At 41.4% G+C, this 13,037-nt stretch overlaps 1 protein-coding gene across 1 annotated transcript in view; it reads right to left on the bottom strand.

The window, feature by feature from the left end:
- Positions 1 to 4,820, bottom strand: part of KCNH7 (potassium voltage-gated channel subfamily H member 7) — a 236,598-nt gene extending 231,778 nt beyond the window's left edge. The window contains exons 1-2 of the mRNA XM_027810781.2: positions 3,969 to 4,820; positions 1,705 to 1,935 (exon numbers count right to left, since the gene is read on the bottom strand). Of these exons, the coding sequence (XP_027666582.1) occupies positions 1,705 to 1,935; positions 3,969 to 4,044 (307 nt within the window). The 5' untranslated portion in view covers positions 4,045 to 4,820. The remainder of the gene's footprint in view (positions 1 to 1,704; positions 1,936 to 3,968) is intronic.
- Positions 4,821 to 13,037: the final 8,217 nt, after the last annotated feature.

The raw sequence follows: 13,037 nt of genomic DNA, 5'->3' as shown, positions 1-13,037 counted from the left end.
TCAAAATTCAAAACTATTTTCAAAATATATGGCAATTTTTATGGAGAGTTTTACTTTGGCTTGCCTCAAACAGATTATGGTGTGTTGCATGATGCCAGAATTCAGCATTTTGGAAAAAATATATCCTTAAGGTAATTGACAGATCAGCAATACTTTAGATAAGCACCTTTCCCTCCCTCGTAATGTCTCGGGAAACTGAAACACTTTTAAAAACCCAGATCTCAAAACAGTGCTTGAGGCTGATGGCTGTGAAAGTTAGCAATGACATTCTCCTTTTGCAATATTATTTTTAACACACGCCAAACACAGGCTAGATGTGCAAAAGACACACGGTGTCAGGTATTCTGAGAAATCTATGTTTGAGGCACAGCTACAACAACAATCTTGACCAAAACCTGCTCCAGACCACTGAACCAGATCTAAAATTAAAGAACTCTACTGAGAACGTGCTAAGAACATGCTTAAATATTGGTAGCGTGGGTAGAATGGTTGGCCCGAGTCCTATCTGAATTATACCAGCCTCAGCTAAAAATAATATTACTTAAGTCTCCCTGAGATAACAACAGAATTATTGAGAACAGGATTTAACTCTGTGACTTTAAAATTCAAGAGCATCCATTGCATGTGATTCTAAAATTGATGCAAACACCGCACTGGCACTTCCAGAACTAATTTAAGCTCAGCATTTGAATACAAATTTCCTTTTCCTTCTCCCAAGAGTCTACACAGCAAGAGAGAGAATAAGGTACACCACACTTACCCATTACTTGGATTTGTCTGAGAGACAGATGTTTCTGTAAATAACCCTGGGTAATTAAAAAATAAAACCACAAACCCATATCTCTACATATAACTATGGTGTATCATATTTAGGTTTTTTGCTATAATGTATCATATTTAGTTTTCTTGGTATGCATTTTTTAATCTGCAAATACAGTCATTTATTCATTTTATGCTCTGAACAGGAAAAATGCATCAGCATAGCAGATTTAGCCGTTCTTCATATATTGAGTTTTCAGCGAATAACAGGGAAACTCTTCATAGCTTTGCCATGCCAAAATTTTTACTCTGACAACATAATTCTAAGACAACTTCTGTGGCTCAGTTGCAGGTACTCCAACTTCACAATACCTCATCTCTGAAAGAGACTCCTCCCTTTCTTTACAAGCTAATGCTTTCTTCGTGACAGGCCAATTTTTGCTACATTTAACTTTGTTGTACTTTTTCCAGGAAAATACTGTATTTAAGTCAAGGCATGGTTCCAATTGTGTGAGGCAGGCAGAGTTAAGCCCCTGAAAATGATACACCATTCCTATGTCCTGTGAGATGAAACAGTTAAAAAAAAAAAAAAAATCACATTCACAGGATGACCCCCCTGTGCTTGTGTTATCTGTTCATTGTTGTAGGAGTGTTTACTTTAGGAGATTGAACCAGCTGAGAGGGGAACTTTTGTTCCAACAGTTGCAAACACAGTGCTAGCTTCATTCAGCTGTTAGAGTCAGCATACAGTGATATACTCTATACACCCACTACTTTCAGAGCAGATTCCCCTACTGGTATACATAAGTGTACTTCACTGGACTTCAGTAAAATTACAATATTACTCCAGCAAAGGGTCTGGCCAAGCAGATGCTAAACACTTCCTTTACCAATCAACTGATAACCAGACAAACAAAAAGTCTTGAAAATAAAACCAGACTTTACCGTCTTTGTGATAATAGGTGACTTCAACTTTCCTCTCCTCTGATCCCAGCAGCGCTTGAGCTATTTGGGCAATATGATGTCTTTTGGTCTCTGGCCCATGAAGAAAGTCACAGGTGCAAGGTTTCTGCATGACATCTGGCCTGGAGAACCCAGTCATCTCACAGAACCCATCATTGCAGTAGATGATAGCACAATTCTGCACTCTAGCATTAGCAATGATGAATTTTTTATCTGCAATAAAGAAAGTGATGCATTTTTTAGTACTCTTTCAACATTTCATAAAGTGACGATTGCATGGATGGATGCTAAACAGCCCTTCTTTTCACTGGGATGCCTGAAATGCAGAGATTTTTCAGTCATTTAATGCAGCTAATTTGATTCATAGCTTTTAAAGAAACTTCAATCAATTTAGAATACATTAAAGATTATGATACTTGTTTTAAGGATAAAAACCCCCAGATTATGCAAGTCTTCTGCAAAACTCCTTTTGACTTCAAAATTTTGTCTTTTTTAGCTTCACTGGAGCCCAGGTGATGAGTGCCAACCCATCAGCCGTAACTCCAGGAAAGTCCTTGAAAAGTTAGTAGCTTGTTTTGGGGGGAAACTGGGGGCTCTACACAAGTGAACAGCATCCTGGAATACGGTCCAACCAGCCCAGTCTATCTGTAGGGATTTTCATTGAGGTGAATAACAGCAAGTTTATAGTCAGTATTTCAACAACAGTATCTAGAAAAGAACATAGAACATGATAATTTTTTTCCCCTCTGTGATTGTTTTAAAAGTTACTTTTGTAAAGGAAAATATTCCTTAGGGGAAAAAGAAAAAAAAAAAAAAAAGGACCATAAAGGTACAAAGGTACATGAAAACTAAAGACTATGATGGAAGCATTTTGTGCAGTGCACTGACATTCTGTGCTTCAGTCCATCATCCTTCCCCAAATGCTCACCTGACAGAAAGGTTCAAAAGTTTTCAACTGTTACTTCATTTATTTCTATATATAACAAACTATTGGTATTGTAATTATAAATGTGCAGCTTTGATACATTTACTGTTAATAACATGAATTTCTGCTTACTTAATCACACTAGGATGTCCCTTACTTTATAAAAGACTTTTTACGTGACACCAAGTTTGCAGTACAAGTCTTAAAAATTTTAAAGATAACCTGTCTTTGAACACAGTGAAATATTTGGAGAGAAAAATATAGATTTCATTCTTGCTTTTTCTACTGTCTTTCAATCATGCTGAACTTTAACTTATTGCTTGCTTATTTAGTAGATACTGCTTTATCTCTTCAAAATATATACACTTTACTGCACAAAAACTTTACTTGAGTAGCAACACTGACTCAGCATTTAGATAAATTAGGACTACAAATACTGTCTTTATTTTTTCCCCCCTCAAATATTATAAATATTAAACATGGGCTTAAGTGTAAGGAAGTATATCAAAGGGAGTTAGCTGTAAGCGTTTGCACCCGACTGATACTAAAACTATGCTAAATATTTAAATAAATGTACATATATCAAAACTACTGTTTCTAAATGAAATTCATTTTAAGCATCAAGTGTTCCTTCTTAGTGTTAACAGCAAACCTGTGTTCCAGCCAGAAAAACACTTCAGCTTCAGCCTCCTCGACAGGTAGTAAACTGCTGCATTGGAAAAGATCTCACAGACTCTCCCCGAGGATGCATTTGCTCCGGTTTGATAGATATTTTAGGCTTTCACAAACATAGCAGAAATATTTGACAGCTATGTTAAAATGCAGTCATGACAACAAGGTAAGAGAGTATTTTCCCTTTAATAACTCCTCTGCATATTATCTGTTGCCTCTAAATCTGTTTCCTCTGAACAGTTCTGCTTTATTTTGAAAAGACAATTATAATTAATAATAACAGTAACAATTGTAACAGTAATAATAATAAATCTAGCTTATTTTTTAGACATGCACAGGCAGCAAGATCGCACACTGCCATCTCACCAATTCAGAAGGTAAGAGATATAACTTCTATAGCTATACAACACGGATACAGTCAAAGATAAAAACTATCTCTTGAAATAGTGGGGGAAAAAAAATCCCAACAATTCAAGTCGGTAATCTGTATTCTAGATGAAACCCAATGTTACTCCTGCCAGGGATCCCCTCCTTACCTCTGGGGTTTTCTTTCCAAGCTACAAACTTAAAATAGTCTGGAGCTGCTGTCCATTTAGTCACAAGCAGAATCAAACTACTGTAGCAAAATAGAGAGAAAGAGAGAACTTACTTTGCCCTTCAAATTTTCGTATGATTGTACCCAAAAATGTATTTTGTGGTGCCACATGACCTCTGCGAACAGGCATGTTTGTACAGGTCTTCGGTTTGCTGTGCACAATGACTTCTCCAAGGATCTCCTACACGGCTCCAGCCCAAAGCACCGAGCCCGCTACCCTTTGTGACAAATCATCGTCCTCTGGAGCTCGGAAATCTCTTCCCATTAGCACCACTTCTAGACACACGCTTTTCCTAGCGGAGTCAGATCCATCCCCCAGTTTCTTTCTTTTTCTTTCTTTCCTTGCTTTCTTTTCTATTTTTTTTTTTTCCTGGAGGAGCTCGGATGCTATTGTCTGGGGTGGGTAGGGGTGGGGTAAGCAGGAGGAGGTGGTGGGGGGAAGATTACAAGGGTAATCGATCTCTACCACCAAACATCGCCAATTTTCCAAAGCAAATGGCTGTGACCCGGCAGTTTCCGACGCTGTAGTGATGGTTAGAGGGCTGGAAGACTAATGTTGCTCCGCTGCCAGAGGGAGTGACGTTCCCCCCTCCGGGCTTCACCACGGCGCGCGGCAGCTCGGATTACTCAAGCGTGGCTTAGCAGGAGCCAGCCAATAAATCTCTTCAAAACTCGGCGACAAGCAGCGGCATCAGGAACGAGCTACACCCCGGCGGCACCGCGACGTGCCACATCCCCCGCGCTGCGGCTACAGGGGGGCAGCGGGCAGCCAGGGCGCTAGCGGCGGGGGGGCCCCGCCACCTCCGGCCGCCCCCGCTCCTCCGTCCTCCCGGCACCGCCGGCCCTTGCGCGGCCCCCGAGCGCGGCCCGCCGGGGAGCCCCAGCGCTGCGAGGCCGGGGGAGGGAGGCAGTTTTGTACACGCCCCGTCCGGCGGGGGGAGGCGCGAGCGGGGGCGATTTTGAGCGATGGGCGGGGAAGGGACCACCGGAGCCCTCGGCATCCTTCCCCGCCCCGACGGAAGGGATCGCCCCCTCCTCCCGCAGCGTGGCCCTGCGAGGACTTCCCCCGCCCCACGCACCCCTCCCGCCGGGGAAGGGGGTTCCCCCCGGTGCCGGGCGCTGCTCCCCGGGTGCCGAGCAGGTGCGAGCCTCCGCCCGGGGGCCGGGAGGGGGCGCGGGGATGCGAGCGGCAGCGGGCAGAGGCCGCCCCCGCCCGGCCGGGGGGGGACCCGGCGGGCACCGAGGCCGCCCCGCCGCGGGAGCCGCGTCCCCGGGCCGGCTCCGCCCCGCCGCTCGGGGCCGGGGCCGCCCGCTCGGAGCTGGCCGCGGTGCTGAAGCCGCCCCGCCGGCGCGCACGGAGGCGCCGCCGCCCGCGGTCGGGCCGGGCGAGCGCCCGCCCGCCGCCCCCGCCCCACTCCGCTTCTGCCACCCGCAGGAGCGGCCGGGAGAGCTCCCGGGGGAGCGGGCGTTGCTGGCCCGCTGTAATTAAGGCTTCCCGCAGCACCCAGCGCGCAGAGCGGGCGCGGCGAGAGCCGGGGGACCTCGGGGGGTGACACGGGGAGGGAGCCGGGGGCAGCCATGCGGTGCGGGAAAGGCGTCTCCAGGGGAGCGCGAAGCAGCAGCAGCTTCTTAATAAACTCACAGGGGGGAAAAAAAGAGAGGAGCACCTGCTCACCGTTCTTTGTAATCGCAAACGCAGGATATTGAGCCGGCACACCACCGCCTCCCACCTGTTCTTCCGCACCACAAACAGGTGTTCCCTTGTTCCCGTGGGCTTTTCTCAGGTGTGGCCTTTGTTTCCCTGTTACTGTGCGTCATCCTCTGTGTTTATCAAGGGGGGACATGCTCCGTGGGCTGTGTGGCTACGTTTCTGGCCTAATTTCGTTTGATCTCAGTGGAATTGTTCTGGCTTGACACCACTTTAAACGTTGTCTGAAAATTTCATTTATATATATGCATAAATTGTATTTAGGAGGCTGCATGGTAATTGACTGTATACTAATTATGAAGCCTCAGCTACATTAAGTGATGTATAATAGTACATAATCAATCTTAGGAAGCGAGTGTTGCTTATTTACAGAAGCAAATGTTTCAATATCTATACTGAGAGGCATGAATCAAAAAAATAACAGCCATATATTCTTTGCAATCACAATATTTGGAGAAGTATAACATTTTTGTGACTTCAATCAATACTAGAGAATAAAACTCTTGCAATATTTTTACCCACTTTCCATGTGGTTTGGACAGTGGGTAAGGCTGCAGGTTGAACTTTTCTCTTTCTGCTCTTTGTCTTAACCAAGAACATATATTGTCCTGAAAATGTATTCAAGTTCTCATGGACAGCAGTGGAACTAGGGTACACAACACGAGAGGACCTTATTTATTTTAACACTTTACATAATACCTAACATCTAGTCAAGTCATAATGGCCAGCAGTGACTTCGGTCCCGTTTTTACACTAATAATGTCACTTTGATGGTTCTATAACAGCAATAGAAAACAAACACAACAAAATTGTGACCTGTACTGAACCACAGGTGTTTGTTTCTAGTATTCCACAGTTATAAGCAAACTGGATCAACTACAGGCCAGTAGAGTCCAGAGTCCAGTGCTTTAGGTGCCTGGCTAGAAAGAAAAGAAAATGGTAAAAAATATTTAAAGAATTCAAATCTCACTGAAGCCCTATCTTTTCATGTTAAGTTTGGAAAGCACACTATGCTTGCCTGAAAACCGAAATACAAAGGGCTAGGACTCCATGACCCTGGAAGACCTTTTCTGTTCCGTCTTATGATGGTAGTTTGAAGTTTGATGTTGATTATGTGAATATACATTAAACAGAGTCCACTTCCCCCCCCCCCCCCCCACCTTGGTTAGTTTAGAACCTGATCAAGATAACCCCAGTCAAAACAAGGTAACTGCTGCTGAAAGTCAAAATGTGAGATGTGTTTTTTAGCAGGGGATGAATTCACAAGAATGATGGGATTTAATAACTACATGAGCAATAGGTGTCTTCAGAAGATCTTTTATCTCATTGATTTATACCCCCGCAGTCTTGTTGATGATCTGTTGCTCCTGAAGTGCTTAATACTAATTGTGCATAATGCTTTATAATTTTCTGTAGCAAGCCAAGAGTGAGAGAAGTGCAAGAGGAAAATATATTAAACCCGGACAATTTACCACTAATACAGAGAAAGTAATGTGAAAGAATTTGCATTTCATTGAGAAAATATGCAGGCAAGTGGGAAAGTTTGAATTCATCATAAATGTGCCTCTTTAATGTGATGAAAGAAATGGAGAATTCTATGGAGATAGATGTTTTATCTATAAAGTTGTACAGTTCCCAGCTCTGCAAGAGACCAAAATACTGAGGTAGGGTGTCTTCAGAGCTCAAATCCATCCAGCACAACTGATCCCTTGTCCCCTGGCCCCTCGTGTCACTGCCCTGGCCACAGCAGAGCCCCAGCTCCCCAGTGAACGCTGCGGCTCCACAGCAAAATTATAGATGGCATTTCCTGGCCTCAAGGACAGCCGCTGATTTTGAAACAATGGTTTTAGGGCTTTCCCCAGCATTTTAACCACTTCTTTCTCAAGTTCCTTAAGAGAATTTAGAGGAACATGTGCCCAGAGATGCATTGTTGATGTCTTTCAACATCTTGGCTTTAGCAATTAAACTTGTTATCGTTAAGAAAAGATAACTCTGGGGAAATGGCTCTAATCAAATTTCCCATCATATTTTTGGTGGAAAAAAAATATATAAAGGAGACAATCAGTTTTAGTCCAGCATTCTTACCACTCTTGGCTGTGCCTTTTACTCTTTGATGCTCCAGGAGACTCTCCCTAAGAGAAATTACTTTCGTCTTCCAACCTGAATAATCTTTAACCATATGTTGTTATTTTTCACAGTGTTATGTTTTCCATTTCATAATTATCTTGATTCTAGGGTTTGCTCTCCTGTAGACAGAAGTTTGCTAGTGCATTCCTATTTGAATAAATCTTTTTGTACTGGGACAAGATACTCTTAAGTCTTGATAGTTCTTAGCTTATTTCTTCTTTCTTCCCTGCAACCCACCCCCTACCCCCACATTGTTCCAGCTGCATAGAATTTCTGTGTTGCTTTTACCATATATATCCTGTGTGGCCTGTCATTTATTCACCCATCTATGGTATATATGCTTCCAATTTTAAATAAGACTGGGAGTGTCCTGAGAGTTGTCAAGTAAAATACTGAAACTTTATTTTGAATACCAGTGTGCATTTGCGATTTTTTGGCAGATTTATGTCTCTTCTCATTACCTTTTGGTTTTTATCACTCTTGCTTGCTTGTCCTTATTCTGTTTAATGTCTTTCCAAAATTTCAAGGTATAGATCCAGATTTTGTTTTAATCCTTCACAATAATAATGATCGTCAATTAGATTATGACTGGCTGGGCTTTAGGCATAGGCAAAGTATGCAGTTGCCTGGGACAATAGACTGCCAAATTACCTCTGCTGGAGAAGATAGAAATCAGCTGTTTGAACACCATGAGCAGCCAAACAGCAAATCTCTGCTGATGCTACTGAAAGAGGTGTGGGGGTTAGTGTTGCCAGAGCTGGCTCCTTCTAGCAGGAACTTCTTTTTGCTTGCACTGCTTTGATGCCCTGGTAAGTCTTTCCTAATCCTAGAGCCACATAGTCTACATAGCTTCCTACATAGGAAAATGGGAATACTTAGTTACTGTGGCTGCAAAATTCACCTCAAATTATGTCTGATTATGGTTACTTTGTGCTTCACTGTTGCTCTTGGAAAAAGAAAGGCTCCTGTTTTGAGCAAGGTCATTGATGTCAATGAGAATGCACAGAGGTGATTATTGTATTTGGCCTTAAGGTTTACTTCTTCATTGTGTCTGCATATGGGTCTTATTAGTATTCAGGACTTCAGATATCCAAATGGGAGAAAGGCTATCAAGATTTTAGTATTACAAAAGAAGTGTCCGCACTAAATTATGCTCTAAGAAGTGATTACAAACTTCTAGTTAATCTTACAGCTATTTTAGTTCTTCAGTAACACACACTCACAATAAATTATGTTATACTTATTTTGGATTTTGTTCATTGTATAGTTTACATGTAATTCTTTTTGAGGGACTGTAATTTGATGACAAGAATATGAATTATATATGCAAAAGCTACAATTACAGAACTTCTGTGACCTAAATTTCCTAGGCTGATAAAGGTAACATCATGTGGCAAAACAGTAAGACAGCAGGCAACTTAACTTTTTCTGGAAGGATTCATAAAAAGTTAAGTTTATTATTCTACAGTATAATCACTCTTATTACATGCTATGTTAGAATGCCTAGGGATTCAAATCCTCATGACTTAGGATCATTTTGGAAGTAGTATGTACTGGTCATGAAAACAGAATTACAAAAAACATCAATATATCCATCTACTCGATGACCTGCCAGTGGATTGTTCCCTTCAGTATATTTGTGTTTGTATTATTCATTTAGGATTTAAATTATTCAAGCAATGAGGCTTCCACTTCTTCCTCTGCGAGAGTCTTTCAATATCTCTCAGTCTCACCACAGGGTTTAATTCCCTCATATTAAGCCACAGTTTTGGTGTGGGCTCTTGCTTTGGGGGTTTACATTATTTAGATGCACATCTTTTTTCCCTGGGTTCTCGGCCAGTAATGGGTGCTCAGACTACTCTGTGCTGACCCCCTCTGGCCAATTAAGAGTGACAGAAATGACCCCAGCATGTGCTGCGCCTCGTGAAGTTTTTCTAGCTAAACTGCAGTGCTATGTCCGTCATTCTGGCAGCCATCGTTCCAGAAAGAACGTTGATTATAATTAGGCAAGACATGAAACATACTCCTATTAATTAATTCTTTTCCTCATACTATGTATAGAAGGACTTTTATGGTATATACAAAAGCAGCATCCTGCTCCATATATTTGTGAGTAATCCTGTAACGCCGGAAATGTAATTGAAGATAAATATATGCATTCTCTGTAATCCGCCTTCCATCATAAAAAAAATTCAGTGATGATATTTTAGAATAATAGTTCATGCAAGAGCTATTATGACTGAATCACATGTCTTAAATTTGGTCTCTTCAGAAGCATATGCCTAACAAATATGGAGTGAGCTGGAAAAAGGAGTAAATTCATTGCTAGAGCATAAAAACAAAGTAAATTATTACATGTAAGTTATTTATTTAACTAGATCCATGTAATTCTAAAACTAACTCTCTTTGTACCGAAGTTCCCACTGCCTTCTCCACAGCGTGTTCAAACATTAAGTGATAGGACTGCCATCTGTCAGGTGAAGTTCATTCCTTTTCTTAGCTTCTCCCTTCAGTAAACTGTGTAGCTAGGATTTCTTCTACATCTGCACATTCTGCATGTGTCTTTATCAGTAAACAACAAAAACCTGCACCTTGTATTTGGAGCAGGTTTATGGTGATTTCTGGCTCTAATCTTGATGCCAATGAAGGTACAGCAGTGGTGTAGAGCTTCCTGAGGTTTCAAGGTTTCTGGTTTTGCTGAAGTTTCTCCTAGTTCAACTGCAGCAGGGTTCCAGTGCTTGTGTCCTCAGAGAGAGCCATGAGCTGAGCTAGCCAGAACTAGGATCTTCAGGGTGTAGCTCCAGCAAATTCTGTGCAGGCAAGTTTCCTTTCACAGAGAATTTTAAACTGTTTTGTTTCTAAGCAATAATAAATAAAAATGTGCCATATCACAGTCTTTCCCAAAATGCAATCACTGTTCCCAACCAGCTCTGTAGACATGGTACCTGCCTGCTGGTGGGGCTAACTTCAGAGAGGTCACAAGACGAAGAAGGTTATTTCTATTCCTTGGCCTTTCTCCTTGTATCAGGCCATAGGAGCTGAATTCCTGCTCTGATAGCGCTTCCATATGCTTCCAGCTTAGCAAGCAGTAGGTAGTCTGAGCATCTCTTTTCCTTCCCTTTGCCCTGCAGCAACTGACAGTGAGGCACTGCTGAACAGCTGTAGGGGCGAAAAGGACAGCAGCTGCTCTGAAGGAGCTTGGTTCATGTGAGACATTTTTCCTGAGAGTGCAAGAACTGTTATTTCCTTTGGAGAAAATTAGATTAGATTTATTTTCAATCAGTAATTGTATATACATTTTCTCCCACCACAGGTTCACTTTAAGATCAATAAAATGCAGGTTTGAAGTGTATAAAGTGGTTACTTTTGGGCACCAGTGTCCTGGTAGTACAAATAATCTAAGCAGGGTTTTTTTTATTATTATTTTAATAGATAAATATGGATTTTTCTTTGCTTCCTTTCCTTGGCCTGATCTTTCATAGTTTTGGTTAAATTTCATTCCCTTCCACCTTGAACGCTTTGTGCCATGTTTCCCATTGATTTCAGCTTTCTGTCTTCCCGGCTTGACTCTTACCTACTGGTTATGGTTAGTTATTTGTGGTTTTCAGCCTCGGAGAAGGAGAGAGAACAGGTAGATGGAAATGGACTAGAAATTAACCATCTGATATGCAGAAGAGATGTGGAGAGACAGTTTCATAATCCAGGGTCAAAGGATGCAAGAGAAAAGACTGAAACTTGCCAGAAATTATAACTTGCAGTAAACTTTAGTAGCCAAACTTAAATATAAATTCAAACAGTTTGGGGGGTGGGGTGGTATTTACTTCCACCAACTCTAAATACAGTTTCAGATGTTTAGTCTAGCTTATGTGTCTCCTGAGAATGATGTTTCCACTATTCCAGAATGATTGTTATATATCCCCAAAGACCTTGTAGACCTCAATCAGAGAGCAGTAACCTTGAAGAATTTGGATATGGTGTCCCAGAACGCAGCATAGCAAAAACATTCCTATTTCGCTCAGAAGAGAAAAACCCATGAAAACAGTGTGAGCCTTTAGTGCCAATGGCTCTGTACTGGCTTGATGAAGGTGATATTTATTTTTTTCCCCCTAAATATCGTAGTAGTAGTACATTGTGTTTCTATGTTAATCAGAAAGCTCTGGCAAGCAGAGTATGCTTTTTCATTTTTAGTGTTCTATACCTTCTTTGCTCTTTCTGCATTCTGTTAACATACTTTACACAGTCACTTCATCTAAATAAGGTAACTGCAGTTTCTACACTGCGCTCACTTAGTCATTAACAATTTTATTATTAGCATATTCCAACACTCAGTTCTGTAGGCGAAGCTTTCTCCACCTGGCATGTATATTTTCCCCCTACAACTGTATTTTTCCACATCTAATTTTTCAGTATTATTCTCACAGTAATAATACTTCTCTGTAACTGTGTAGAGTCCAGAATCTTATAGAATAATTATTCCTGACACTGTACTTATCAGTGCTGTTGTTCACATTGCTGTCAACAATAATCTGCAAATATCCAGGTCACATATTCCTCTTTCGGTATTCCCACTTCTCTTTCATAGTATCATAGCATGAGATCATGGCTAATTATGTTACAAAAATTGGTGTTTGGCTAATTCATTTCAAGAGATACCCATATCCTGAAACAGCATTTTCCACCACAAAGCTAGTGTATAAACTGATCTGCTGTCTCTGCAGATAAAATACATGTAATATGGGCCACATTTTCAAAGCCAGGTGCCTATCTGAAGCTTGCATCTCCAGAATTATATCGATGCAGCTGCAAATGAATGGCTGGATTTCTCATCAGTGCTAAGGACTGTATTCAATAACCCTGCTGAAGCCAATATGAACTGCAGGTACTTGGCAAATGAGAGTTCTGCTTATAATCTATGATGACAGAAAGAGTACTCAAATGACATATGTTGTTTTGTGAAAGGGTCTTTTGCTGCCTAACAGGGAATTTATTTAAATAATCTCTCCTGGATTTCCTATCTCTCCCATTATGTCTATTTCATTGCAATACAAGTAAGATATATGTTGTCAGTCTCCCCCTTCTTGTTCTTCCTGCTCTTGTCTACCATCCAGTGCAAGTTGTTTGACAGGATGAATAATAATTTCAGACAAAAGTAAACATTTTTGGCTGTAAGGAGTAATAAAATCAGTGCTATACCCAAAGATATATTCAGAAGTAGCAAGATTTCCTCATCATTAAACATTTTTTTATTTTGCATCTTTTCTGTTTATCATTCTTTGTTATTTAAGACA

The sequence above is a fragment of the Falco cherrug genome, chromosome 8 (genome assembly GCF_023634085.1).
Source record: "Falco cherrug isolate bFalChe1 chromosome 8, bFalChe1.pri, whole genome shotgun sequence".
NCBI lineage: Eukaryota > Metazoa > Chordata > Aves > Falconiformes > Falconidae > Falco > Falco cherrug.
Note: the sequence above shows the minus strand (reverse complement) of the source record. Positions and strands in the feature narration are given on the sequence as shown.